This window comes from Pyrus communis, chromosome 7 (assembly GCF_041283825.1).
Source record: "Pyrus communis isolate YQ-2024b chromosome 7, ASM4128382v1, whole genome shotgun sequence".
Taxonomy (NCBI): domain Eukaryota; kingdom Viridiplantae; phylum Streptophyta; class Magnoliopsida; order Rosales; family Rosaceae; genus Pyrus; species Pyrus communis.
Window position 1 is genome coordinate 28,170,001 of NC_142571.1, and position 26,913 is coordinate 28,196,913.

At 38.7% G+C, this 26,913-nt stretch overlaps 3 protein-coding genes, 1 long non-coding RNA gene and 1 pseudogene across 5 annotated transcripts in view; 2 read left to right on the plus strand and 3 right to left on the minus strand.

Moving 5' to 3' along the window:
* Positions 1 to 5,458, minus strand: part of LOC137733424 (peroxidase 66-like) — an 8,650-nt gene extending 3,192 nt beyond the window's left edge. The window contains exons 1-3 of the mRNA XM_088697564.1: positions 5,232 to 5,458; positions 1,537 to 1,725; positions 1,237 to 1,384 (exon numbers count right to left, since the gene is read on the minus strand). Coding sequence (XP_088553690.1) covers positions 1,237 to 1,384; positions 1,537 to 1,725; positions 5,232 to 5,456 — 562 coding nt within the window. The 5' untranslated portion in view covers positions 5,457 to 5,458. The remainder of the gene's footprint in view (positions 1 to 1,236; positions 1,385 to 1,536; positions 1,726 to 5,231) is intronic.
* Positions 5,459 to 7,605: 2,147 nt separating this feature from the next.
* Positions 7,606 to 9,409, plus strand: LOC137735142 (transcription factor TCP19). Its single transcript, XM_068474530.2, has 2 exons — positions 7,606 to 7,690; positions 7,996 to 9,409. The coding sequence occupies exon 2, from the start codon at positions 8,009 to 8,011 to the stop codon at positions 9,110 to 9,112; it is 1,104 nt and encodes a 367-aa protein (XP_068330631.2). The 5' UTR covers positions 7,606 to 7,690; positions 7,996 to 8,008; the 3' UTR covers positions 9,113 to 9,409.
* A 1,548-nt stretch (positions 9,410 to 10,957) lies between these two features.
* LOC137734519 (pentatricopeptide repeat-containing protein At4g38010 pseudogene) lies at positions 10,958 to 15,382 on the plus strand (annotated as a pseudogene). The gene is made up of 3 exons (XR_015964453.1): positions 10,958 to 10,966; positions 11,126 to 11,236; positions 11,326 to 15,382. The product of XR_015964453.1 is annotated as a pentatricopeptide repeat-containing protein At4g38010 pseudogene (transcript).
* Positions 13,259 to 15,310, minus strand: LOC137734639 (uncharacterized). The gene has a single exon (XM_068473890.2). The coding sequence runs from the start codon at positions 15,308 to 15,310 to the stop codon at positions 13,388 to 13,390; it is 1,923 nt and encodes a 640-aa protein (XP_068329991.2). The 3' UTR covers positions 13,259 to 13,387.
* An 8,193-nt stretch (positions 15,383 to 23,575) lies between the features above and the next one.
* Positions 23,576 to 25,169, minus strand: LOC148696013 (uncharacterized). Its single transcript, XR_015964334.1, has 2 exons — positions 24,731 to 25,169; positions 23,576 to 24,031 (listed from the first exon to the last, which is right to left on the minus strand). It is a non-coding gene; the product is annotated as an uncharacterized LOC148696013 (long non-coding RNA).
* Positions 25,170 to 26,913: the final 1,744 nt, after the last annotated feature.

Here is a 26,913-nt window from a genome sequence, read left to right on the forward strand (position 1 = left end):
GCTTGAAAGTGCCTTTGCTTTTGTTGGTGTAGAGTGCTTCCTCTTCACTCTTCAGTGAGACTCATCCCATTTGCTTGGCCATAGCTTCTTGACCTGCAAGCAAATTTTCAAATTCAACAAGCGATGGTTGTGTCGGCCATCCTTGTATAGCGGCAATGAACCCTCGATATTCGGGTCTCAAACCATGGATAATTATTCTCTTCATCCTGGTTTCCCCAATAGGAGCTGTTGAATCTAATTCTGAAATTTCGCGGCATATCGACTTCACCTTGTGAAAGTACTGGGCAATCGTCATGTCGCGTTGTACCATCGATAGCAGCTCATTCTCGAGAAGTTGCAATTTTGTATCGTTCCTCTACGAAAAGAATGTAACAAAAGTGTCTCATGCTTCCTTTGGCGTTTTAGCATCCCGAATGTGCTCCAACATTTCTTCTTCTATTGTGGTCTTTAAGGCAAACATTGATTTGCCTGCTTTAATTTTCCACTTCCGCAAGACGCCGTTAGCATCTTCCGCTGCCGGTTGTGTAACTTCACTACCACCGACAACCTCCCACAAGTCTTGACCTTGAAGGTAAGACTCTATACACGTTGCCCACGTGTTATAGTTTTGGTTGTTGAGCTTCTTGATTCCTCCAACAACTTGAAGATCACCTATCGTATCGGCAAGACTTTGACTACACCGAACAAGCTTGAGTGACTACCGTGCAGAGTAATACACTACTCTCGACACAAAGAAGCTCCCTCTCAGGGTTTGTGATAACCCCAGCAATAATCTCAAGAAATCTTTTCTGATGTGGAAGATCAGTCAAAACTGCAACCACAGAGCATACTCGAAATTTCAAGAGACTTTACAACCAATGCTCTACCAAGAACGATCCCTGACCGACTTGGCTCTAATACCAATTGTTGATTAAGAAGAGTATCTAAGATAACTCTAATGATCCCAAGAAGAAGAAAATAGAGCACACTCTTAAAGAAAGCTTACAAAACAAACTAATTAGCAAAGCTTTTCTTATTTAGCTCTAGGCTTTGTTTTTCCTTGGATGATGTACAATGCTTGGGGACTTGGGTATTTATAGCAAACCAAATGAAAGCTACACCACACACTTAATTAAACTAAGATTATTAACTACCCCACAAAACCTATTACTTGCACCTAATTTTTTCCACTCAACCATACCTAACATTGCCTAACTTTCCACTCAACCATACCTAATTTTGACATTGATTCTCAACAATCTTTAACACCTAAACCTCTCTTAGCAAAGCTTTGAATCAATTGGGATACATTGATTGTTGGAGCTGGTAAATTGATGGTCTCATTAGCTTTTGACACCCTTCCGTCTTTCCTTCCTTTTAGAACATTCCAAAACGGACCTCTGGACTGACAAAAATGAATGTACGCACGTCGGGTTCTTCTATATATAAGCATTTGTCTCACAACATGAGAAATACTGCAACGATAACAGTACTAGATGTACACTTTCAGATTAGCGGATAGTGTATACGTAGCTAGGAAATTGCGTGCATACATACCATGATCACTACATCTCTTGCGGCAATGCCAACGATATCAGCACAAGAAACGGTGTGTGGACATGCGGCTTCTAGCTTGGCTTTGGCATCGTCGATCACATAGAATGATCGGACTGAGATGTTGGGAGGGCCATCTTTCTCTGCTTGGTTTCCTGCGGTTGAGTCTAGTAGCAACGACGCATCGCATGCCTAAACCAACATAGATTAGTTCTACACAACTTTTATACAATATATAGACCAAGCTTCTTAGCAAGGATCTCGTTCCACTGTTCTCGGAGTAGGATATTGTAGTACAACTATGTTGGAGCAATATTAGAAAATATGAAAAATAACAATATAATTTCAATGATAATAATCATAAAGAAATTCACAACATCAATTATATATAAGATTAATATAAACAACTAGAGAGAAAGTTAGAATAACTGACAAACTTGGAGATTGAGGCTTGCATAAATGCAATGTCCTAAAGATAGAATTTCGCCCCTACTCTTGTGCTTGTAGTTCGGTAGGCGTCTATCTCCCAGGATTCAACAATCTATAATCCGAAGTCAAAGCACTTCAATCTTCGGACCCTGACGAACTTTATATATTTCGTACTCTCAAGACACGACTCGGAATTTGACTCACAAAACATGAGAGAAACAAAGTGGGGAAACCCTATTTCTCAAGAGTAAAATTAACTCTAATTTTCTATATTTAATACCAATGTTTTCATGGGTTTATATAGAATCCAATTTCTACTTATTAAAGAGATGTAACTTTTCATCTATAAGTATACATCACTTATCAATGAATACACCTAAACAACATAACCTTTCCATGAAATTGGTTAACAATATTTTTCATTCAATTATTAAAATTATATATTACAATATATAATTTCCAACAATCCCCCACATGAATGAAAAATTAGGAAGAATTTGAGAGTACAGACGGACAAGAAATGCATCGGGAGAATGTCTTTTGGACTTGAACCTACCCTAGTGAATACTTATCGGATTTACTTGGTGACGCAGTGAATATAAAATCTTGAACTGTTCACCGCAGTAGTAAACCGAGACAATAAGCAACACACATCACTAATCCTAATATATTCTGGTTCATACGGTTGTGTACATTTTGGTCCTGAACAAATCCCGGATTCATGAGAGCTTTAGAGAATTTAGCCATCTCATACTCATAGAAGCGACCCACTTCTACTCTCACATAGGTGACCACTGATTAAGAATAATCTGCTTTATTCCTCTTATTTATAAGATATCACTGTCATTAAGTACAAACATACATCCTAAAACTTCTACAGACAACACACTTCTTCTACCATAGGAATGAGGTATATAGCGTGTTAACTTCTTTGAATCATGCCCAACCAGTTTGCCTATTGAACTTAGACCATGGGATCTCCAATCAATTAAGTTAGGTTTCAACTCGACTGATTCATTAGTTGTGTTGGCTTTAGCCTCATTCCCCTCGATGATCAACTTACTCTCTAGTCAAACCCTTAATAATTGGTATCACTAAGGTTGACTACTCTTATGGTGTGCACTTCCATTTTATGGAATTATATTTCAAACGAGAGTAGTTGTTTAACATTGTTTGAAATGTCAAGTCCTCAAAATTTATATTAGAACTTAATTACTAGGTAATTTGCTAACAATAAGCACTTGGGTAAACTCCCCCACATTTAAGGTATTTTTAAGAAGATCTCTAAGTTTGCCATATGACCCATACCTTAAACAATTACTAATTACAAGAGATGACATCTTAAATGTCATTCAATTAGCAAACTACTTTTAACCAACCCCTACAATTCTTTCATAATTGTAGTTTCTTTTAATGCTATCAATAATTCACTTTCATACTTAAAGAAGTAAGAACATGTCAAAGATAAGTTCTCCATTTATCTTCACTTGCTAAGCCTTTTAGCCTCACCAGCCCTTCAAAATAGGAGAATTTGGCACTTTATTTTAGAGGCACCTTCATGATTCTTAGCGAACTTTCAAAGTTCTCATGGTTACCGCCTTACTTTAGATTTCTCAATTCTCGAAAGTAGGCATTGGCCTCCACAATTCAATTGTCATTTTTTCCAAGACGAAACTAACTTATCCAAAGTGAGTTCTAAATCTATATTTGACTAAGAACCGCACCTATTTATATTGCCACAACGTGAAGTCCAATTCAATGACTTTCCCATGACTAACATATAAAGGGACAAGACATTCTTATGACTATTGTCATATTTCTGAATTATGATTGCCTTCTTGTTACTAGTACTCATACTCGTATTAATCTCACAACATACTAACGTAGTAATGCTGTTTTCTTTTGTTAATCACATTGTCTATAATAAAGATGCAGACCACATCTTTCCTTGTGGCAAATAACGGTTTCAAAATTGTTCTCGTCTTGCACACTCACATTTTCCATGCATAGGCCTGTAAGTTGACTTACTCATCGCCTTGTGATGACTATCATCCACGAATTGATCATTGTGATCATGTTACATCAGAACATCTATATGCATGAAGCACCGCTTCAAATATTTGTACAAGTCTTTGCAGTTTCTGCAACGAACATCACATGACTTTTCACCCAGAGATATGTGCATCTACTCAAATAACAAAGCCAAATGATGGCACTATGTTCTAGAGTAACACGCATGCATAACAAAACGACTTAATTTTCATTTCGAAAACAAAATGGCTGTTCGTAAATGCATCATTGCATTATTTAATTGCACTACTTGCTCTAGTGGATGTTCACAGAACTCTGAAACAACCGAGCTCTTCCCAAACGACACCATCTTTGTAACCGAATTGTTACAGCTTGCAAAGAACCAAATGATCCATGCAAAGTGATCACTTGTTTCTACCAAATTTAAAAACCTCAGTCGTGTCCTTTGGTCCTCTAGATCCAATCTTGGAATCTTTGTCATTTTCCATTCGAAATAGAGATTGACTTCAGGTAGGACCAAGGATCTCTTCAGTTCCATCTTTCAAATCGTTGCAGCTGTTAGCTTGCCAATAAGGAACACGAGATTGTGCATTCACAGAAAGGTGTGAACACCATGTATATCGCTTACTATCACCCAGGGCCCAAATCTTAATGCATGAGTTAGTTAACAAATCCACAAAAACTTAAATTTAAAAGTGTATACACACAACACAAGTTTTCTATAAATATGTGAGTCATTTCATCAGTTATAAAGATATATATATGCAAATCACCAATATAGAACCCATGTGAATAATTTTCCAGATTTTATAATATACAATCAACACTTCACACAAAAATTTTACCGCACACGCATCATATGCATGTCTCAACATATATGCAGGACATATCACACAAGTCATGCAATTCATGCTTTCAAGATAACTTACAGACACATATAGACGTAAGCATGTATATACATACCGATCCAAATTATCCAAGCAAACTGCTCATGTAGTTACTAAGTATTGACCACATAGCTAGTGTTTATCCATGATTTAGTGTTTTTGCCTTTTTATTTTATTTTTTATAGCTCTACATTATAAAGGGATGATCTGTAGGCAGTACAGGGTCATTATACAGGCAACTTGAGATTATTTTTATCCTGTTCCATGAACAGTGAAAGGGAACCCTGCTAAAAAAAAGGACTTGTATATATTAATGCGAGAGAGAGAGAGAGAGAGAGAGAGAGATTGTACCCTTATGAAACAATCATGGAAGAACATCCTTAAGATACGAGCTGGGACTTTAGGGTCATGCATGGAAGCATTATACACCGCTTGTAATATGATTCTCTCAGCTTGTGGACACGTTTGATCATAGTAGTGAGCACTGAGCGCTCCTTTTGATTCTGAAACCCTAGTTGAAGGCAGTAAAATGAATGCATGGAAGAGGAAGATAGTTTTTGGTGCAAACACAGCCATTATCTCAGGGACAAATTGAGATAGGAATTAGGGTTTAGATTTGAAGGTGCTGATAGAAAATTTTGATGGGATCGATATATATAACAAGTATATATACATTTTCAGGATTTGATGTATATTATTATATGCATATTGATCGTGCTTTTAAGTTACTAAATAGAGAAACAATCTGCAGAATTATAATGTGTAGTACTATAACTTTGACCCTGCTTTTGGCATGTACTGTGTGCTTTGAAACCAAGTATATCCACCTAATTAAGCTGCTGTTCTTGGTCCTTGGAGGATCACCGTTTTGTTGGATGGATTAAACTCGAAGATTATTCCAAAAGAAACAAATTTCAGATTTGAATATTGTTATAAGTCTGATAAAGTTGTTGTTGGCTTATATCTATCATGGTTGGTTTATGCGTGCGGTTGGTGAGAAAGTGGGGATAATGTACAAGCTCGTAGTACTGCAAATTATTATACATAACCTACTAAAGGAATTTTTTTTTCCATAAAAAAATAGAAACTAGGGAACATTCTTATTAATTTCTTGCGACTCATCGTAAATGCAAAGAAAATAAACCAAGAAATAGGGTGAATTTACTTCGAACTCATTTGTTCATATCAAAGGCAAAAAGGACTTATAGTTGTGCCCATCCAGGCAGCCCGGAAGGAAGCGCATACAAACCATACCCTTAGATTTTAGGGAACTTTAACAAAAAATTCTTAGTACTGTTCACTTTAACGAAAAATCATATTTTTACACTAAAAAGTCAATTATAGTATTATTCACTTTACCTTTTATTTTGTCATTTACATTAAAATTCAAAATTTTCAAACCATTTTCTTTAGTTTTTCTTATATTTTAATCCGACTCACCTTCATCGATCACATCTCTTTGTGTTTGGTACATTAATAGGAGCATCCAAGTACAAAAATATAAGCATAGCAAGACCGAGTCATTAGTTAAGTCGACTTAAACGAATATTGGCTTTTTGAGCATGACCAAACTGTAGAAAAAGGTATGTAGGCTAAAAAATATATTTGTTATTGATACGTGAATGTGGAAAAAATGGAAGAGAATGCCTTTTTTTCATTATCTTTCTCTACAAGGTTACAAGGATTTATATACATGACTTCAAGTAACAAGATCAAATCACCCTAAATTAAGGGATACAAGTGTGTAGGTAGGACGGCTTATACTTTGTAGGTAGAACGGCTTATAGGACGACTTATACTTTGTAGGTATGACAGCTTATAGGACGGCTTATGCTTCCAATAGTGAATAATATTATATACAATTACACAAGGACTCCAACCATATTCCTTATTTGTCTAACACAAACTACATGCTATTCGTAGTCTTAAAGCTCTTTTGGAAATACATTTAAAATGATTGCAGCACTTTTATGAAAAATAATTTTAGAACTAACCAGTAGTAAAAATGCTAGTGAATCTTGCATAAAACACTTCAAGTGTTTTTGAATCCCAAAAATAATTGAATCGAAAGCATTTTAGTCATTTAAAAAAAAAAAATTCAAACTTGCCTTTAAACTTTTATTGGCACTCATTAGGAATAAATTCTGACATATAACAACTATTTTTTCTACCATACTTTTCAAGTGATTTGGTCATAATTTTTTTTTCTTTTTTCGCAAATTATTTTCTTTCTGACAAATCCTCGTGTGATTGTAAATATTAATGATAGAGAGATTAAATTTGTAAACAAAATTTGAAAAGTTAAAAGATATGAAAATTGATGATTAGTTTATTAGTTACACATTGATAAACGTGTTTATTCCTATTAATGATATATCATTTAATTTGTGAATTTAATTTTCTAATTTAATCCCTTTAGTACTACCGAGCGTGAAATATTAAGGCAATTTAAAACAAAACAAGGAAATAAAAATGGTCAGAATTGGGAAAGCATGTGATATGAGTGTTCTTGATGATCACGTGGCATGTTCTGATTGCTACGATCCTTTTCATCAAAACGAACGACCCTGCAGATGATCATCTGTATGTAAGCCCTAATCTGAAGGTACGGAACCCACAAAACAAGACTCAACTACGTGGCAGCATGTGCATGGGTCATGATGTGTGTACAAATTCCAGAACCGTTGATTGGATTCCCTTCCCCTATAAATAGATGGATAAAGCATTGCCGGGGGGTCCCCCTCAGTGGTAGGGCTCGCAAGGAGAAAAAGGAGGAAAAGTGGGGGCTCTTCTGGTTCTCTCTCTCTAGGGTTCGTTCCCTCTCTCCCTCCCTTTCATTGTACTGTTCCTTTTAAGTTTCATAATTGTTCAAGTATTTGATGTTTCTTTCCATAATTAGTTCATTAATCCAATCTAATCCAAAAGTACGAACAGAGATTTAAAATCCCAGTAAAAAAATCGTCCTCTGTTCTTGCACTGTTTTCTGCAGCTAACCCAGATTTTTCCTGCTCTTAAATTCTCTTCAGTTCCTCGTTTTACAGCTTGATTTTGTTTTTTTCCATCTGGGTTTTTTTCTGGATTGTTCAATTTTTCTGAGATTCTTGAAGTCCGGCAGATTTTTGGAGAAGATGAAGTCGAATCAAAGGCAGAGCCTTGAAGAAAGCAACGAGCTTGAACACGGCGGCGACAGTAACAACACTACCACCACCACCTCAGTGTCCGGCCCATTAGTGGCGGACCCACCGGCGACGGCGCTGACGATGAAGGAAGAGCTGACGGACCCAGTTCAACATTTAGACCCGCAGGGATCTCTGTCCATGGGGATTGTTCCTGTACCCGTTTCTATGGCACTGAAACCGGCTAGGAGGTCGTCGAAGGACCGCCACACGAAGGTGGAGGGCCGGGGCCGGAGGATCCGAATGCCCGCCGTGTGTGCAGCCAGGATTTTTCAACTGACCCGGGAACTCGGCCACAAGTCCGACGGCGAAACCATAAGATGGCTACTGGAGCACGCCGAGCCTGCTATCATTCAAGCCACCGGCTCAGGGACCGTCCCCGCTATCGCCATCTCTGTCGGCGGCACTCTAAAGATACCCACTACTTCCCCTGCCAGACCCAACGGTGAAATTACCGAAATACCCAATAAGAGAAAGAAGATGAGAGGTTCCACGGGTGAGTTCATTGACACGCACGACCAGAACTCTCTGCCTAGTGGGTTGGCACCCATAGCACCAATGACGTACGGTGGCGGTAGAGGTGGAGGTGGCTTTGTGCCTATGTGGAAAGTCGGAGCAACCGGCGCGGCTGGGCCTTTCTTCATGTTTCCGAACTCCGGGGCGATTCAGAACCAGCCTCAGCTCTGGGCTATTCCAACGGCGGATTCCACGACGCCGATTTTCAATTTCCAATCCAGACCCATGTCCAATTTCGTCTCTGCATTCCAACCTGGGGTTCAAGTTGGTGGTATTAGCGGCGGAGATGGGCAGTTGCAGGCTTCTTCGGGCTCGATTTCGAGCGGCACAGCCGCGGGTGGTGGTGGGAGCTGCTCTTCTAGTTTGGGACAGAGTTTGGACTCGGCCTCGGGGACCAGTGCTGCAGCCGCCGCTGCTGCTGCTCCGCCGAGCTCCGCCACTCAGATGCTGAGGGATTTTTCGTTGGAGATTTATGATAAGAAGGAGCTTCAGTTCATGGGGCAGGCTGCAAATGCACAAACGACATACTCGGAATCTTGAATCGGAGTTTTGAGTCAACTAATTTCTAGGGTTTTTAGAGGGTTTAGGCCTTTATGGTAAGATGCACAAAACTAATTCTGTATTTGCTTCGTCTCTCTGGGTTTTACTAATCAAAAGTCCTCTTTCGGCTTTTGTCTCTACTTTGTGGCCTTAGGTTCAAAGTTTGCATTTCTTATCAAATAAACAGAGCATTCTAGTAAAACCCAGATTGATCATTCTAGTAACAATTATGATTTGCGGTTAGTACTCAATGGTTTCGAGAAGTAATTAATAAGAAATACGTGCGTTAATTGGCAAGATTAATGATATCCATATCATATTTTTGTATTACATTTTTATACTATTTTAATGACATTTAATATAGACAGCCATATCATTTGAATTAATCAAAATTTTAAATTTAGTAATTATTTAATAAACCAATATTTTAGAAAAATTAGTTAATTAAATGATAATTATAGTATACGATGATGAGTCTTTCTTATTCTTTTTCTTGGATTTTTTCAAAATTTTCAAATGATATGACTATTTACATCAGATGTTATCTAAGTGGTATAAATAGTAATACTCAATTAACATTTAATTAATAATTTAATTATGTACAACATATCAATTAGTTTACAAATTTTATTCAAAAAATTTAATTCCCAAGTATTACTCTTAACAAATTTAATCCTTCTAAAATTTCTCATAAATTTAATACGTATTAATTAACGATTGAGACTATAGAAACACATATCGATTTACGGTGAAGATTACAGAAGCCGAACATAAAAAGAAGAAAATTTTAATGAAAAGTTCACTGTACTGTTTACTTTATCGAAAAATCATATTTTTACATTAAAAAATTAATCAGGTTATTATTTACTTTATCTTTTATTATATCTTTATCATTAAAACTCAAAAATTTCAAATCATTTTCATTAGTTACCTTAAAAAGAATCCGAAAGATTTAATCATTAGAAAGCTCAAAGTAGTCGCTTTAGATTTGAGTTGTACACGTGCAAGTTTTGTGGGGGTCAACAAAAGAAAACTGAGGTGGGCCACGAAGTGTGGTCATGCGATCGGACCACCTGTCCATAGGAATGCGGGTCCGGCTGCTTTTGTTCTTACTGCTGACCCCTCGTAGAACGTGGTGGTCCCTGCCCATCGTTTTAGCATTCCAGGCTGTCCCTCGCAACACGTGTCCTTGATTAGGTGTTCTTCTGATTGTAGTATTGTTGGCAATCCTCACCAAGACGTGGTAAACGGGCCGGGTCAGTGTACATCTAAAAGGCCTGCACTCAAAAGGCCTGGCATTGATTGGATTTTGGGGTTTTGCCTGTATTCAGAACGCTTTTATTTTTTCCCTTTAAAAAAATGGTACAACAGATGGCAAATCACAATTATCTATCATTTTTGAGGGCTGAAAAAATTTACAGAGGTATTTTAGCCTTCCTATCTATAAGTCTGTCTTCCATACCAGTAGCAGGTTTCGAACTCGAGATCTCTAATTTTTAATTTTAAGAAAATCTCGTAATCCGTCACTTACCACTAAACCGCGCTCCTGCGAACATGAATGGCTAGTATAACCAAAGTTTGTGAGTAGGAATATTAAGACGAGTTTACTCTTTAAAAAATAATCAAGGGATTCATTTTAACAAAAGTAACATTAACAACCAGGCGGGATTTTTTTGAGTGCAATGATCATTTCTCCTTCGGAAGGAAGTTGGTGCCGGGCAAATAACTTTTGACAAAAAACTAATTTCGTTTAATTCTTCTCTATAAAATAAAAAAAGAATAATACATAACAACTTAAAAAACCAAGGGAACGGAAAAACACCAAAGTGTGGCAACGTCGTCTATATGGTTCGAGTATGTTGTCGTTCAGTAGTAGTCTGTCGCAAAGCAGGGTCGTCCGACTCCGATCACAAACTCCGACGTTTCAAACTCATTCGGAACTACAATAAAGTTGGATATTTCATAAAGTTTATGTCACTCCGCAAATGCCCACTTCTCCTTTTTTTTTTTCAGTGTCGAAGTCGCTCCCTCAAGTCCCGGCTTCCCAGCCGTGAACTTGGATACCGGTTTCACTCTCAGTCACAGTCGCAGCCTCAACGTTTTATCTTTACGAGCATTTCTATGGTTAACAATGGCGATTTCTATGCTGTTTGATCACTTGGAATTTCGAGCGCTCTTTCTCAAAACGGACATTGTTTAGGTGATTGGGTTAGACTTTGAATTCTACGAAATGGGTTATCTTAGATTTGATCAATAAATGCAGTAGCTTCCCAAGTTTCAAACAAATCCATGCACAGATTTTAGCTTCTGGGCTGGCGTCTAATGACTTGTTTGCGAGCAGCGTCGTTGGATTTCTCGGAAAATCCGTTACTTCTGTTGATTACGCTTGTGATTTTTTGAAACAAGTTGGTTGGCGCAAGAGCTCGTTTCCGTTTAATGTGTTGATCTCCGGATGTGCCAGCGGAGACGCCCGCGGGCGGCGCTTTTGGCCTATAGGAGGATCGTGAGAGATGGGTTTTCGCCGGATATATATACTGTTCCGGCGGTTGTGAAATCTTGTGTTAGGTTTTTTGGGAAGGGAGAGGGAAGGCAGGTTCATGGGGTGGTTGTGAAGATGGGCTTTCAGCGTGATGTCTATGTGCAGAACTCGCTTGTGCATTTTTACAGCGTTTGTGGTGATTGCGGTTCTGCGGTCAAGGTGTTTGATGAGATGCCTGATAGAGATGCGGTGTCTTGGACTGGCTTGTTATCCGGGCATGTGAAGTCGGGATTGTTTGATGAGGCGCTGTCTTTGTTTTCGAGGATGCATGTGAAGCCGAATGTGGCAACTTTTGTCAGTGTGCTTGTGGCTTGCAGACGAATGAGGTGTTTGAGTATGGGGAAGGGGATTCACGGATTGATCTTTAAGCGTTCATTGGGGATGGATTTGGTGGTAGGCAATGCTGTCTTGGATATGTATATAAAGTTTGAGAGTTTGAGTGATGCGAAGAATTTTTTGGCGAGCTTCCTGATAGGGATAATGTATCTTGGACTAGCATGGTAAGTGGATTGGTGCGGCGTAAACATGCAAGGGAGTCACTGGAGTTGTTCCGGGATATGCAAAGTTTAGGCGTTGAGCCTGATAAACTTATTCTTGCTAGTGTGCTTTTGGCTTGTGCCAGTCTTGGGGCTCTGGATTATGGAAGATGGGTGCATGAGTATATTGATCGTAAGGGTATCAACTATCAAATGGGATGTCCATATTGGAACCTCTCTAATTGACAGTATGTGAAGCATGGCTGTACACCTATGGCATTGCAGACTTTTGGATTGCATTGTGGGAATGTCTCTACATGGAACGGATTGTTAGGTGGTTTAGCAATGCACGGACACGGGCATGAGGCGCTCAAAATTTTTGAAGAAATGACTCAGTCTGGAACTAGACCGAATGCAGTGACATTTCTAGCCATTTTGACTGCCTGCTGCCATTCTGGTTTGGTTGATGAAGGCTGTCAGTACTTTTATCAAATGATAAGCCAACCTTACAATCTTTCCCCAGGGTTAGAACACTATGGATGCATGGTTGATCTGCTCTGTAGGGCTGGACTTCTGGGTGAAGCTAGGGAGTTGATAAACACTATGCCCATGGAACCTGATGTGCTGATATGGGGAGCTCTCCTAATTGCAAGGCCAAAGGTGAAATTGAGCTCTCTCAAGGAATATTAGACCATCTCCTGAAACTTAAGTCGCAATAGCGGGGCTTATGTGCTCCTCTCAGACATATATGCCATAAATAGAAGATGGGTGGATGTAACAAGGGTAAGGAAGTTGATGAAGAAGAAAGGAATAGAGAAGTCCCCTGGGACGAGTGTTATAGAGGTCGATGGTATGGCTCATGAATTTGTAGTTGGAGATACCAGCCACCCTCAAAAGGACGATATCCATATGTTTTTGAACATCCTTGCTAAACAAGTCTACCTTGAGGGGATTTTCCCCATCCATTCCTGATAAGATAGGTATATACTCTCATTTGTCTCTATTTTTATGTTATAAATTCTGATACTTTAGGAAATGGCCCAGAGCGGGTATTCGATGATTTGAGCATAGAGTATTCTGTAATAAACTTGAATTTTTGCAAGGATAAGATTTAGGTAACAAAATATGAGATCATGTAACAAGCCAACGAATTATTTGGAAGGTTCTGAAACTCTTTCTGTGAAAGAAGGAATACATCTGTTTTTCTGCAAATGTCTACACTTGCAGACCAATTAGATAAGCAAAATGTGTAGATATTACTTACACTTCAACTGTTTTCTGATTAAGAGCTGTATATCTCCATCTCTCCTTCTCCACAAAGTCTGCATCCAGGAACTGTGCAACAAAGGCCCAAAGCCTGTATACGTCTTCAAAGTTGGTCAAGAATCCGAGTGCAGCTGTAACCACGGTAATTCCAAGATCAGATTTCGCCTTGAACTTGTTAGCACCCGTTCCCTTCACTCCGCCTTCTCTTTTCTCTAGGATTCTCCGTTTCTCGTCAGTGTACTTATCCGAGAACCAGATGTGGTGTAAGAATCCATAGCTAAGAGAAATATTGTTTCTGTCAGCTAGTTTCTGTATGAGAATAGGCTCAACCTTCTCTCCTTTCCAATCATATACATTGAATGCCAGAGCTGGTCCCCTGTCGAATTTGATCTTTGGCCCATAGATTTTAACCAGAGGAATTCCCTCGCTGTTAGGATGCTTAAGCTTTCTCGATGAGCTCACCAGCCAATTGATCAGGTACCTTGCCCTGTTAGTAATCATCATTAGCCCCAGTGAATCCACCAGATCCAGCCCCCTGCATACAACCTCTAGGTCCCCATTACCGCTGCTTCTGGAATTCTCATCCTTCATTAAATTGGCGTGTTTTTCTGAACTCCAAATCTCTGACGACGTTTCAATTTCTTCCCAGTTTGCAGCTTCTTCAGCTCTCTCAGAGCGTTCTTGTTTCAACCTTCTTGCCTGTGTTGTGTGATTGGATATCAGACCGGAGAAAGAACTTGCCGTGCCTAATGCATCTAGCTGCATGCCAAGTCTACATATCTGCTCCAGCTCTGTGTCGGTACCAGAAGAATCCCCTGCTATTTGAAGCAATTGCTTTGCCGGAACAAGATTTACAATTCCTGTACTTGTGGAAATTTCTAGGACTGAAACAACAGATTTCTTGACAAAGAGGCATGCAAAGCCAGAAGGGTTTTCCCCACAAATCTTGTAGAAAGAAGAAATGAGGAAATCGGGTTGAAAGAGTGAGAGGCCGAAGCTGTCCATATCTTTTGGCCCTAATGCACAAGCATCAACCAAGACATGCCACCCGTTCTCCTGCGCCATGGTCATCCATACATAAGGATATCTGGAGCCTGTTATCCTAGAATGTACAGGGAACACAAAAAGCCCCCTTTTCTTTTTCTTCTTCCTCTTGCTAACAACCATCTTCCTCAGCGTTGCCGATTGAATCCTCAGCCTGGGCCACGAAAACTCCGCCGCCATGACTTTGGCTCCTCTCTTTTCTGAGCTGTTAATCATCCCTTCCACTGCCTCACTCTCATAATCATACACCGTCAGCAGCTTCCTACTAGTCTTGAACGGGTAAGATTCCGCGACAAGTTTAAAAGCCGATGTTCTGTTGGCGGTGAAAACCATGCTGTAATCATTTGCTGATATATTCAGAAACTCCATAATCCTGTTACTCATTGCAGATTCAAGCTCTGATTCTTGGCCGCCGTGAAGCAGCTGCGTCTTCAGACTCCCTGTCTTGTACGATACACTAAAGAAGGGGAAATCGGAGCTTACTTGCGGAGAGGATTCGTGCTTGTGCAGCTGGGAAGATGAGAAGAGGCCGATGCCAATATAATCAAGGCAGGTGTGGTTTGACTGTGAGAGATGGGAGTACTCTTTGGCTCTTATTTGATCAACTTGTTCAGTTTCATGGTATTTGGAATAAACTTTTGTGAAGTCGGTGAAGGACTCCTGCAGTGACGGGAGAGACTCGTGGTTGGTGAACTCGGTGTTTGGGAAGATGGATGATGAAGTCGTGGCCGCAAAGTCACGGCGGCAAGCGGCAGAAGTGCTTCCGGAGTCGGATATGGTGCGGTGGTGCTCCTCTGACTGCTTGTGTAAGGGGTCGGGCCAGCAGGCGCTGAGGCATAATTCCGTGACCTTCTTCAAACAAGGTGACTGCATCTCTCTCTCTCTCTCTCGCTCAACAATTATGATGAAGTGCGTTTTGTTTCTGTGGTTTTTGTTCGTTGTTTTGAATAAGTCATCTGCCAATGGTTTGTATTTGTAAGAAGTGTTTTTTGGTTAGAAAAAAGTGCAGAAGTCTACTTTGTCTTACATGTAGTTTTGGTTTGAACAGGTCATTACACTTAAAAAAATCTGCTTAACCAGGTGACTTAGTTGACATTTTCTATAGTTAATTTCATGATTAACCAATTAAACCTTCTTATTAGTTTCACCACTCTCGCTCGTCACGAAGGTCAATTGATTTAGACAATTCATTTTCTTTTTGTTACATTGGACCCGGTACTTAGCTTTTGGTCACCACTTAAACTAACCTTCAGGGGACTGAATCTCAACCAATCATTTTCTTTGTTTCATTGAACTCAATCGAACCCTGAACCTATCTTAATTCTATTATGTTACCCAACTTTCACTCACCACTTGGACTAAGCCTAACGACTATATCCGAACCGGTCATTTAGTCAATGAGGCGTGCGTCGGTAAGACCATGATGAACAGTGGTAATCATGTATTAGTGCATTACAAAGAGCTCTCTAAACGCGCTTAACTTTAATCTCATAATTGCTAAGCACCAGCAGAGTGAAGTATGTCTTTTTGTGGAAGGCAGACGCGGCAAGAGAAAGCAATGGGCAAAAGTGGACGACAAAAGGGGCTTTTTTTCCTTTGTGGCCCGCATCATCGGTGCTGGCCAACATTGCTTCTGTAGTCTCTATGAATGCTTCCAACTTACTTAAAGCTGAGGGTTGAATAGTTCTTTTAATTTCCATAGATTGTGCCGATGTACAAATTTTTCATGCCAATTGTACTAAAAACCAATTAATTTATTATTTATTAAAGGTTCCAACTGTCTTAATTTGCTTTGTTTCTGTAATTGTGGCCAGAAATACATTCGTTGTGTTAATTTTTGGAATAATTAGGCTAAATTTTACATAGAAAAACTCTCTCTCTTCTTATTAATTATGTGTATCAAATGTCTGAATTATTGTAATCTAAGAAATGGGGATTGGAATTCAGATGCAACTAAGCGAGCACATTATTCATGCCAACTTACATGAAATACGTGTGAAACTAATAAATAATTTGATATATGTGAAGGACATGATGTGGATGTGGATGTGGATGGAAATGAGGAAGAAAAATTTGTTTTTATAGGGAGGGGTATAATATTGATGTCAGCAATCAGCATCATTGTTTCATCTTTCAAGCAAATAATGGTTTACAAAAGTTGCCCACTCTATATCTCTATCTAATATCAGTGGTCCAATATTGAATGGGTACAATATTAATAATTTTAAAAACATCATTTTCGAGCCAAAAATGATTAGAAAAATATAAAAAAACTGACATATATTTTTGCCTCCTTAGCCTAAATAGTCACTAAATTGATATAACTTCTGATCATTAACATTGAAAATCGATAGAAGTTATTACTGCGTTTGTCTATCATAAAACATTTTGGTAATTCCGTGAAAAATATGTCAATATGTTCGTTAAGTGGAGGGATTGGTTTTGACAAAAATACCCTGAAAAAGGTGGTCATGTGATCGTTTACGTGACAATATAATGAGGAGATTGATAGATTATTCACAGAGTGACTAAAATGATTTACAATGAACAAACTTAGAGTTCAGTTCTATATATTTTTATCGTTAGAGACCAAAATGAAAAATTATACCACCATTTTAGCTAAAAAATCTATAATTTTAGGTTTAATTATTTGGGGAAAATAATGACGAGCGCATGTATTATACCAAGTGAAGAGAAAAAAAAAAACCCTAAATCAGAAAAGAGCACGTGAACAAAGAGAAAGTCAGTAGGTACTACTAGCTAGGAATGTCCTTGATGTTTCGAAAAGATGAAAAAAGCAAAAGAGAAAAAGATAAAGTGAAAGATAAAGAAACAACAACCATTTGATTGATCAAATCACACGGTTCACACCCTGTGTTTGTGTCTGTATTTGTGTGTGTATCTAGTTTGATTTTGTTATTTTTTTATTTTGGAAAGATATTTAGTTCAAGTTAATCATGCAAAATCCATCGTATTCTCTTTGGTTTGATTTCTGCAAATAGTCTTTTATCACAGTGATGAAAAAGTGTTGACCCTTGTATGACGACGTGAGTTCGAATTCAATCGGTAGCTAATCTGACGTCTAATTTAAAAAAATTTATCATTTGAAAATTTTTTGGTTTGATTTCCATATCCACCTTTGAATATACGTTTAGGGTTTTAGAATTCCAAGTTCCAAATGTGTAAGCAGGAAAAATCATGTGCGCTTTGAGTAGTCATATGTCTTAAAATAAACAATATTCACACTCTTTTGACCATAGACTATAGTTAGTTATTATTTTATAAGAAAAAAAATTTGAATGTTGTTTGTTTCCGGTTTCAAGTTTAGGTAGTTTATTTTAAGAACATTTAGTATTCATTATTGTATCTGAGATTCTCACCACTTTCACAATGTCGCTTGTGTATATAAAAAAATAAACAAAGTTTTCTTAGTTAGCCAATGCTTACCATTGGGCCACAAGGTATATAAGTATCACTCTAATATTCATTGCTTCTATACGTATATAAACATAAGGGCTAACTACATTTTGCACCTTTTAGGTTTGAGGCGATTTTTGAATTAGAGCACGAATTTTAACATTTTCACATTATATTTTAAAGTTTTAAAATTGTATCAGTTTATGCCTTTTGTCAAATAAATTATTTGAATCTTCATTAAATGTACGATATGGTGAGCGTGTAACCCATAATTGGGTTGACATGAATGCCATATTTGTACCGAATTAACTCCAAAACTCATAAGTTCAATGGAGAATTAGGCGTTCAATGGACAAAAAGTATATATTAATACAATTACAAAACCTTAAGGTACAATGTGAGAAGATTGAAATGGTCCATTTTAAATATCACTTCAAATTGTAAGAGTGTCAAATGTAGTTACCCTAAAAAGTAAAGACAGACATGAATATATTTAGTCAGAAAGCTTTATTCAATTTGTATATGAAATGTTATAAGGATTGTTGGGCTTCCCAACATTCTGAAAAAGAAAATCTTAAATTCAAAGTTTCAAAGTGATCAAGAATATAACCTTAATTTATTAAGATGTTTCCAGTCAAATTTTCACACTTTCTTAATTTTTATTAAAATTGAACTATTACATTTGAAATTATATTAGCCTTTATTATCACCCTGAAGTAGGGCAAACGGTTAAGATCATGTGGTTTTCTTGACTAGACCTATAACATGAGCTTTTATTCTTGATAGCCATACGCCTTAATATTCATTCAAAGAAGCTATTGCTTACAATTAACCAATAAGATTTTCCACTAATCAAACCGAAGCTCGAAAAGAAAAAGTTTTTAGTTCAAGTGGAAGCATTTGCTCATCATCTGCATTGCTTGTATCAACAAATTAAAAAATTAAGCTCAAACCAATCCAAGCCCATTTGCGTGCGATTGCTTGGATTGTAACCCACGATTTCTGGACTTAATTCGAATTTTTGAAGGTCAATCTTCTCTCTTTTTTTTTACCTTGGTCTTTTGAGGGCCTGGTTCTAACAAGTTAGCCCCATAGGCCGAATATGACCATTCGGCCTAATCATAAGTTTGAGCTAAAGGGTCTTAGGACTCTTAGCCTCTCTTTGCCCTGTGATATCTCTCGTACAGGAAAAGCGCCGGCATTCTCATGCTGTTGTAAGGGAAGCTCGCAGAAAAGCTTTATTTTTTTTCTTTTGAGGTGAGAAGTGGAAGAAAGCAGCTGCAGAAACGTCTGTCATGTAACATTTCTTCTACCAGTTCTTAATTATATGAGGTGAATATTTATGTATCAAGATTAATACATCTTCTGCATGATCATTACAGAGAAGTAGGGTTGTGAAAAGATTACTGGCCATTAAAAATCTCAGTACGTATATGGAGGATTGTCAAATGAACGACTGCAAAGTCTTCGAGAACGACATTCTGAGAAAGATGGAATGAAGTGGAACATAAAATCAAAGCCCCATTCAACACATCCAGGACTGGGGGGATCTGGCTATTACCAAATATTACCCCAAACTATTAATTAATTTGCTTTCTTTCCTTAAACAACCTTTACCAAAAAGAAACAAACATCGTGGCTTCATTTGTCTAGTAGTCCACTTACCTTGGTGTCAAAGTAGCTGTAGAAATCTTTCTACAAAATCGTTTCGCTTGGGAAATTGGTAACTGCTTGTTTATATGGTTTCCACCCACAACAATCACACTATTTCTCTACACATGTGCTCTTGCGTTGTGCAAACCCCACATGGTAAAAGCAACTTTGCGTGCTTAGTTAAAAAACAACCCACAAGGAAGAAACCGTACAAAAGAGGATAGGGTTAAGTTGGGCCTTAATAAAAATTTTGTCAGAAATTTCAATAAGGATGGAAGAAAAAATAGTATTCCATACCATAATTATATAGTATAGCTATCCTCTAGAACGAGATCAATAATTAAATTAGGATGCTCATCAAACCAAATCATCTCATGCCCCACCAACACCACAAAGCGAGCAAGATGGATGATGCACAACTCTGTTATCTTCCCGTTGCACTTGTTGGTATTTTGGGTTCGAAATAGCATCCATAAATGCTTTTGCGTCCTACATTTAGAACTAATAGACCAACTAAAATTTACATTCTTCAAGTTTGAGGTGACTTTCGAAATAAGCCGTGAGGTTTCAAATTTCTCGCGTTGTACCTTGAAATATTGAGTTTGCATCAATTTATATCTTTCATATGTTGGGACGTCCAAAATTTCAATAAGCTAATATCATGACATATGGGAAAAGGATCATCGCCAGATCATTTTCCTAGGGATCTTAAGAATCTCGCAATCATGTCCGTTTATCATATATCGCCGGATCCTTTTCCTGTCATATGTAGGACCTGTTTCTGAGCTGGGTGTACAGGCCACACCGCACCATTTGGACAAGTCGTTCTGGGACAACGCACTGATTTAAGCCGAAGTTATACGGTCGGCTTTTTTGTTCATGAGCCTATAAATGGGTTCCATGCCTCGCCAGAATACCAATTTAATATTGAAGGACCAGACAATCAACCAACTCAAAAGACATAATTCATCCGATTTCAAACTTTATTAGGCAATATGAAAAAATTGAAACTATATAAACAACCCAAAATAAATTCACTAAAGCTGTACCAAGTATGTACAAAACACTTACGTATATCGGATTGTCAACCTTGGCTATTATACCTTGTAGTATTCGTATGCACTGCATCTCTACCGCATGATCAGACTGCACAGTTCATTAAGCTAAAGCAATCGCAGGGCAACTCTCCTTTGGCAGGTCAATGAAAGTGATTGTAGTTGCACCATACACCAGTGCCTGCCAAGAGGGAGGAGCCCTATGACTGATTTGCTTATTGGACAAGAACTTCTAGCATAGCTGCTTCTGCTTTCTGCTTATGGGTTTTCAAAAATGACCCTGCCGGCATGCGTTATATAAGTTGTTTGATTTGGGATCAAATACTCTAAGTCTAAGAGATGGAATAATAGTGAGCAGAAACAGCATATCCAAAGGATTATGCTTTGGGGACATCCATCAAGGGCTGCTTTTGCAGAGGCTTTATTTGGTTGGAGTTCATTCCCTGCTGCTAGATTTTCTCCTCCTCATGTGAGATTCTTCCACTCTCTGAGTCCATGCAATGAAGTTGAAGGCAGGATAAAGTAGATGAAAGGAGATGCCTCCACCCTCCCATATTCTTATATATATAGCGTATCCTCATCTTATTCCTCTACTCTCTTTTTCCTATCAAATGTTGGTGGTGTAATGTTTTTTTTGTGTAATTATATTAGAAGGTTTCGAGGTTTGGACCTAAACAACATTTTTCATGTGTATATTATTAGCATTTTGTGTCTTGGGTACAAAATTTCCTCACTTTTATAATGAAATTAGCCATCATTATTGAATCTCCAAATTTATTTAACTTTAGTAGTTTGCTAGTTAGACATATGTTCATTTCAGTCTTACCTCGTGTGTCTGTATGTTACTCTTTCTAAGCAAACCATGATTAAGAGCAATGCATTTCTTTATTTGACAGAATTTTTCAAATCTTCCTTTTACAAGTCAGTTCTCAAAATGATCACAACTAGAAACAAGCCTAGCTAGCACTCGAAAAAACAACTTGCAACGGGGTCTATATTTATGGTCATGTACTACTCATATGAACTATGATGTCACAAATGTGAGACACTAGTTTCATGCAATGGATAAATGGTGATCCCGAGTCAACAAAGCTCTTTGTTTTGTGAGGATTGGGAGAGGGAAAACGTTTGCTATATTTGTGTATTTGTATGCAGCCTTACTCTTACATTACAAAAAGACTGTTTCCATAACTCGAGCCCGTGACCTATCGGTCACGAAGGAGCAACGGATGAAGGACAAATTTTCCCGTAGATGACACACAACATGAAGCATGAGCAGCCTTTAGATCATCAAGTTCTATCTACAATTTCTAGCATCCGCACCTAATTGTTTCCTTCCTATCTATTCTCTTAAAACAGAAACGGAAATGCTTACCTTTTGGTCTTAGTGAACTGAATAATCACAAACGGGCTAGCTAATTGGAAATTGAAGAAATTTATAATGAGAATAATTTCTGTATATTACATTGTGCAAAGTCTTGCAGTATATATACAATTTACATATGATACGATCCACTATTCTAGGACCTATTCTAGGTAAATTGATTTAATGACAGCAATTACAGGATGTCATCAAATCAGTTGTGATACTTTCCTTCAATACTCCCCCTCAAGTTAGAGTGGATATTGATCACTCCTAATGACACACCCCGACCCAGAAAGTCCACTTGGACCCTGAATCGAGCTGTGCTGGCCGACACCTGGAAGGTGACGAAGCCATAAAATGTAATAGTGTATAAAAAGTAAATAAATTTGAATCTAAAATTGTCTAAGTACCAGAGTGCGCTATGAGTGGGAGTGAACCCATTTCACACGCGATGTCAGAGCATAAGTAAGGTACAATAGTGTGGGTAAGAATCATACCCTCAGAAATATCCATTAATACTAAGATTCACCACAGATTCTTGTCGATACAAACTCAGCAGCTAAAACCTGGAGGGCACCAAACAGAAGGTGTGAGTAAGCAATAAAACCAAGCTTCCCAAAGTTATTACCTCTCTAAAAGTAATGCCCTAAATGTAAAACCCGTATCGTTTTCCATAAGACAGTACAACATATATACATATATCCAAACCATACTCAGAAATGACCAAAACCACGGTTTGCCATCAAATCCACCATACATTAATAAGTAGGCCAAATGAACTAAATCAATACAAAGTAATATATCAGTCAGAGTCATCTAAAATGACCTGTACAACTTATCCGTATCTCATCAATCCTGGCTAGCATATAAGTCGGAGTCACCTCTAGTGACCTGTACGACTTATCCATATCTCATCAATCCTGGCTAGCATATAAGTCGGAGTCACCTCTAGTGACCTGTACGACTTATCCATATCTCATCAATTCTGGCTAGCATATAAGTCGGAGTCACCTATAGTGACCTGTACGACTTATCTATATCTCATCAATCCTGGCTAGCATATAAGTCGGAGTCACCTATAGTGACCTGTACGACTTATCCATATCTCATCAATCCTGGCTAGCATATAGCTCAATAAGTATACCTGCACACGAGTCGGAACCACCTAAAGTGGTCTGTACGACAGGACTGGGTGTAAATAAATACGCTCGAGTGCTATGATCACGTGAAGACTGGGCGAATAATCGCGGGTCACCTACGAGTCGGAACCACCTAAAGTGGTCTGTACGACAAGACTGTGCACCTACCTTGGATCCAAGGTGAGCGTAAGGTGCGGGAGGTGAACATCACGTGAAGGACTGTGCCCTGGCCACGGGCGGGAGCACTAACACCGGGGTGCAGGTTTATGAGCTCTTAATGCATCTCAATATAACATGTGCAACTCATGGCAACCAGTACGACAGTATCGAAGTTGCCTAACTCATAAATGTAGTCATGCTATAACGCAATCGATTCAACTAGTACCATAAACTCACCTGAACTTACCTGGGTGCCCTGAGTTCACCTTTGCACTTGAAAGCATTCCCAATAATTATATGCAAGTAATATACATATGGATATATCATGATGCAATCTACTACTCAACCATGTCGTAGCATTTTCAATTATAAACAATATGGTGTGAAGTGTACAATCAGTAACGCCCTACTCCCAAACTACTTATTTTCAGGGATAATTATTCATGACAACCCAATTAACTCTAATTTAACTAACTAATTCACAAAACTAAAACTTGTCTTTACCAATTTCCTTCGCATTACTCAATTTCCCAAGCAAGGCTTTTGTCTCAAATATTTTATGGCTGCATCTAACGTCTCGTTAGACTACCTACGTACCTTAAATAGGGATCAAGCCATTCGTAGTTCATATAGTACTTCAAGCATTCACAATAATTATATATGAAAGTAATATACCTAATCAATTTAAAAGTGTCGATAGAACTCTCAACAATATGTACGATAAAAAGGAAAAGATCCACTTACCTGGAGTCCACGCTATGATTCTCTAGCGCGCACTCATCGAGGCGTCCTGAATGATTGGTCCCTGTGACCAATTATCAAATCACATCTCAGAACTCTTATCTGAAGAATACGTAATTCACATAAAACACAACCTCAACGACGTTCTAAAATAGTTTGGGACCCATTGACCACAAGTCAACCGTCGATCAAAGGTCGACGGTAGGGTTTACAACCCTGTATAACTTGACCCGGAAGATCCGCATATCATATTTCCCATCCGCAACTCCCAACGATACACAATATGTTTCTAGAATAACATATTAAAGTTTCATTACGATCCAACGGTCAGATCTCCGCCAATTGCCTAAAACAAGTGGCCGTGAACATTTATTTTACTAACTTACAAATCCAATTCAGGAAGATCCGTAAGTCGGATTCCCGATCCGTAAATTCCTATGATCCTTAAATATTATATATTATAATGTATCCAATTTTGGTGACGATCCAACGGTCGGATCGTCGATTCACATTTTTATCAAGTAACGTATCGTAACGAAGTTAGGTTCCAACTATCAACCTACGTCATTCAAACGACAAAACTGAATTCAAAACATTCGACATAGCCTAAAAATATCATTGGCGGCTCACTGGCCACGCGCCGCCGCACGAGCCACCGCGGGTGGCGGTCGGCCGCCCCGACTCACCGGAAAATCCAACTATTTCAAAGAATTCTCAAACTTCACAGAAATGAAGATCTCAGTGAGTGGAGCAACTTTCATACCTGCCATGAAGTCCAAAAGTGGACGGAAGATGGTCAATTTTGCCCACGAAGCCGGCGGGTGCCTAAAACTTCCCGACGTCGATTCGTCGTCTACGGTGGTCCAACGGGGTCAAGGTTGGTTGGGTTTTGCTCCTGGGATGATGGGCTACAAAGCCCAAGTGGTGGCATCGGCCATTGCTTTGCCGATTTGCCGGAAAATCGAAAAGGGTGGCCGGAGCACCATTGATTTTTGTCAACTTTCGTGGCCTCAAACCACCACATACCATGGTTAATCAAGGTGGTTCTTGGGTGGGTTTTGTAGAGGGGAATGAGAACTTAAAGATGGTGGTGGTGGCATCCAAAAAATCCACCGGAGTTGGCCGGAATCGGCCTTGGAAGATGGTCTCGTGGTGGTGCGGGTATGGGTGCACGGGAAGCTTTCTTCCCTTTTTTTTTTTTTTTTTTTCTTTTTCCTTCTTTTCTTTTTGATTGGCTGCAAGCTTCACTCTTATATTCTAATTGGTTCCTTGTCCCTTTAATTTAATTGGTCCACTAATCCCACAAGGTGGGAATTCAAATATTTAAATAACCAATTTCAAACGTCCATAAGTATACCGTTATAATCCGGACTTGCAAACGGATTTCGCCTATACGTTCGTCCCAAAGAGTACTACGAGGATATGCTTAAAGAATAAGTCCCACATCTCTCAAGCCGATGGTCAATGGAAGTCAAAGTCCTTGCCTCTAGGGCAAATTTCGTAAATTCACGCTTTTAAAATAAAATAAAAACATAAAATTTGGAACGAGTTGTCACACCTAACTTGTCCAGCAATGTTGAAAACTGATTTGAACTCAGGGGCTTCGTAAAAATGTCGGCTGGTTGTTCCTTGGTTCTTATATGTTTTGTTTGAATCAATCCTTTTTGCACTTTCTCTCTTACAATATGGCAGTTTATTTCTATATGCTTGGTTCTTTCGTGAAACACAGGATTATATGCTATGTGTATTGCGGCCTTGTTATCATAAAACAACTTGACTGGCTGCAAATGTTGAATATTCAAGTCTTTCTAAATATATTGCAACCATGTGATCTCACAACAAGCAGTGGCCATAGAACGATACTCAACTTCTGCACTCGAATGTGAGACCATACTTTGTTTCTTTGTTTTCCATGAAATGAGAGCATGTCCAAGGAAGATGCAATAACCCGTTATTGACCTTCTAGTGTCCTTGCAGCGTGCCCAATCCGCATCACAATATGCTCTTAATTCTAATGACCCTTTTGAAGGTAGGAAAATGCCTTGACCTGGCGTCTGCTTGAGGTATCTCAACACCTTATGAGCGGCATCTAAGTGAGGTTGTCTTGGTTTATCCATGAATTGACTAAGTATATGAACTGCATACACGAGGTCCGGTCTTGTGATTGTCAGATAAATGAGGCGTCCAACAAGTCTTCGATATTGAGATGTGTCTTCTAACAATCTTCCATCTCCTTGTGTCAGGGTTATATTTTGATCAACTGGAAAACGTGAAGGTTTTGCACCAAGGAATCCTGTGTCTTCAAGTATTTCCAATGCATACTTTCTTTGACTTAATGCAATGCCATGCTTGGACCTCGCTACTTCCAACCCAAGAAAATATTTCAACTGTCCCATATCCTTCAGTTTGAAGTGGCTTGATAGAAAGCTTTTGGTCCTCATAATATCATCTAAACTATTCCCTGCGAGAATTACATCGTCCACATAAACCAATAAAGCTGTAAAGATGCCTTGATGGCTTCGAACGAACATGGAATAATCAGACTATGATTGTTTGAAACCGGCTGACTTGAGGGCTGAGGAGAGCTTCAAAAACCATTGCCTGGAGGCTTGCTTCAAGCCGTATAATGATTTGTGTAACTTACAGACCTTATTCTCCCCCTTTCGTTCAAAGCCAGGAGGAAGGTGCATGTACACATCTTCATGGAGGTCTCCATGAAGGAACGCGTTATTCACATCTAGTTGGTGTAGATGCCAATTTTGTTGAGCTACGATACTGAGCAACACTCGAACGGTGGAGAGCTTAGCAACTGGCGCGAAGGTTTCCTTATAATCAAGGCCTTCCACTTGGTTGTAACCCTTGGCCACTAACCGGGCCTTATAGCGTTCAATGGTTTCATCGGGGTTGTACTTGATTTTGTACACCCATTTACAACCGATTGGTTGT

Bases quoted from the DNA above. Each gene is read 5' to 3' on its own strand.
- LOC137735142 (XM_068474530.2), top strand. From the start codon at position 8,009: ATGAAGTCGAATCAAAGGCAGAGCCTTGAAGAAAGCAACGAGCTTGAA.
- LOC137734639 (XM_068473890.2), bottom strand. From the start codon at position 15,310: ATGCAGTCACCTTGTTTGAAGAAGGTCACGGAATTATGCCTCAGCGCC.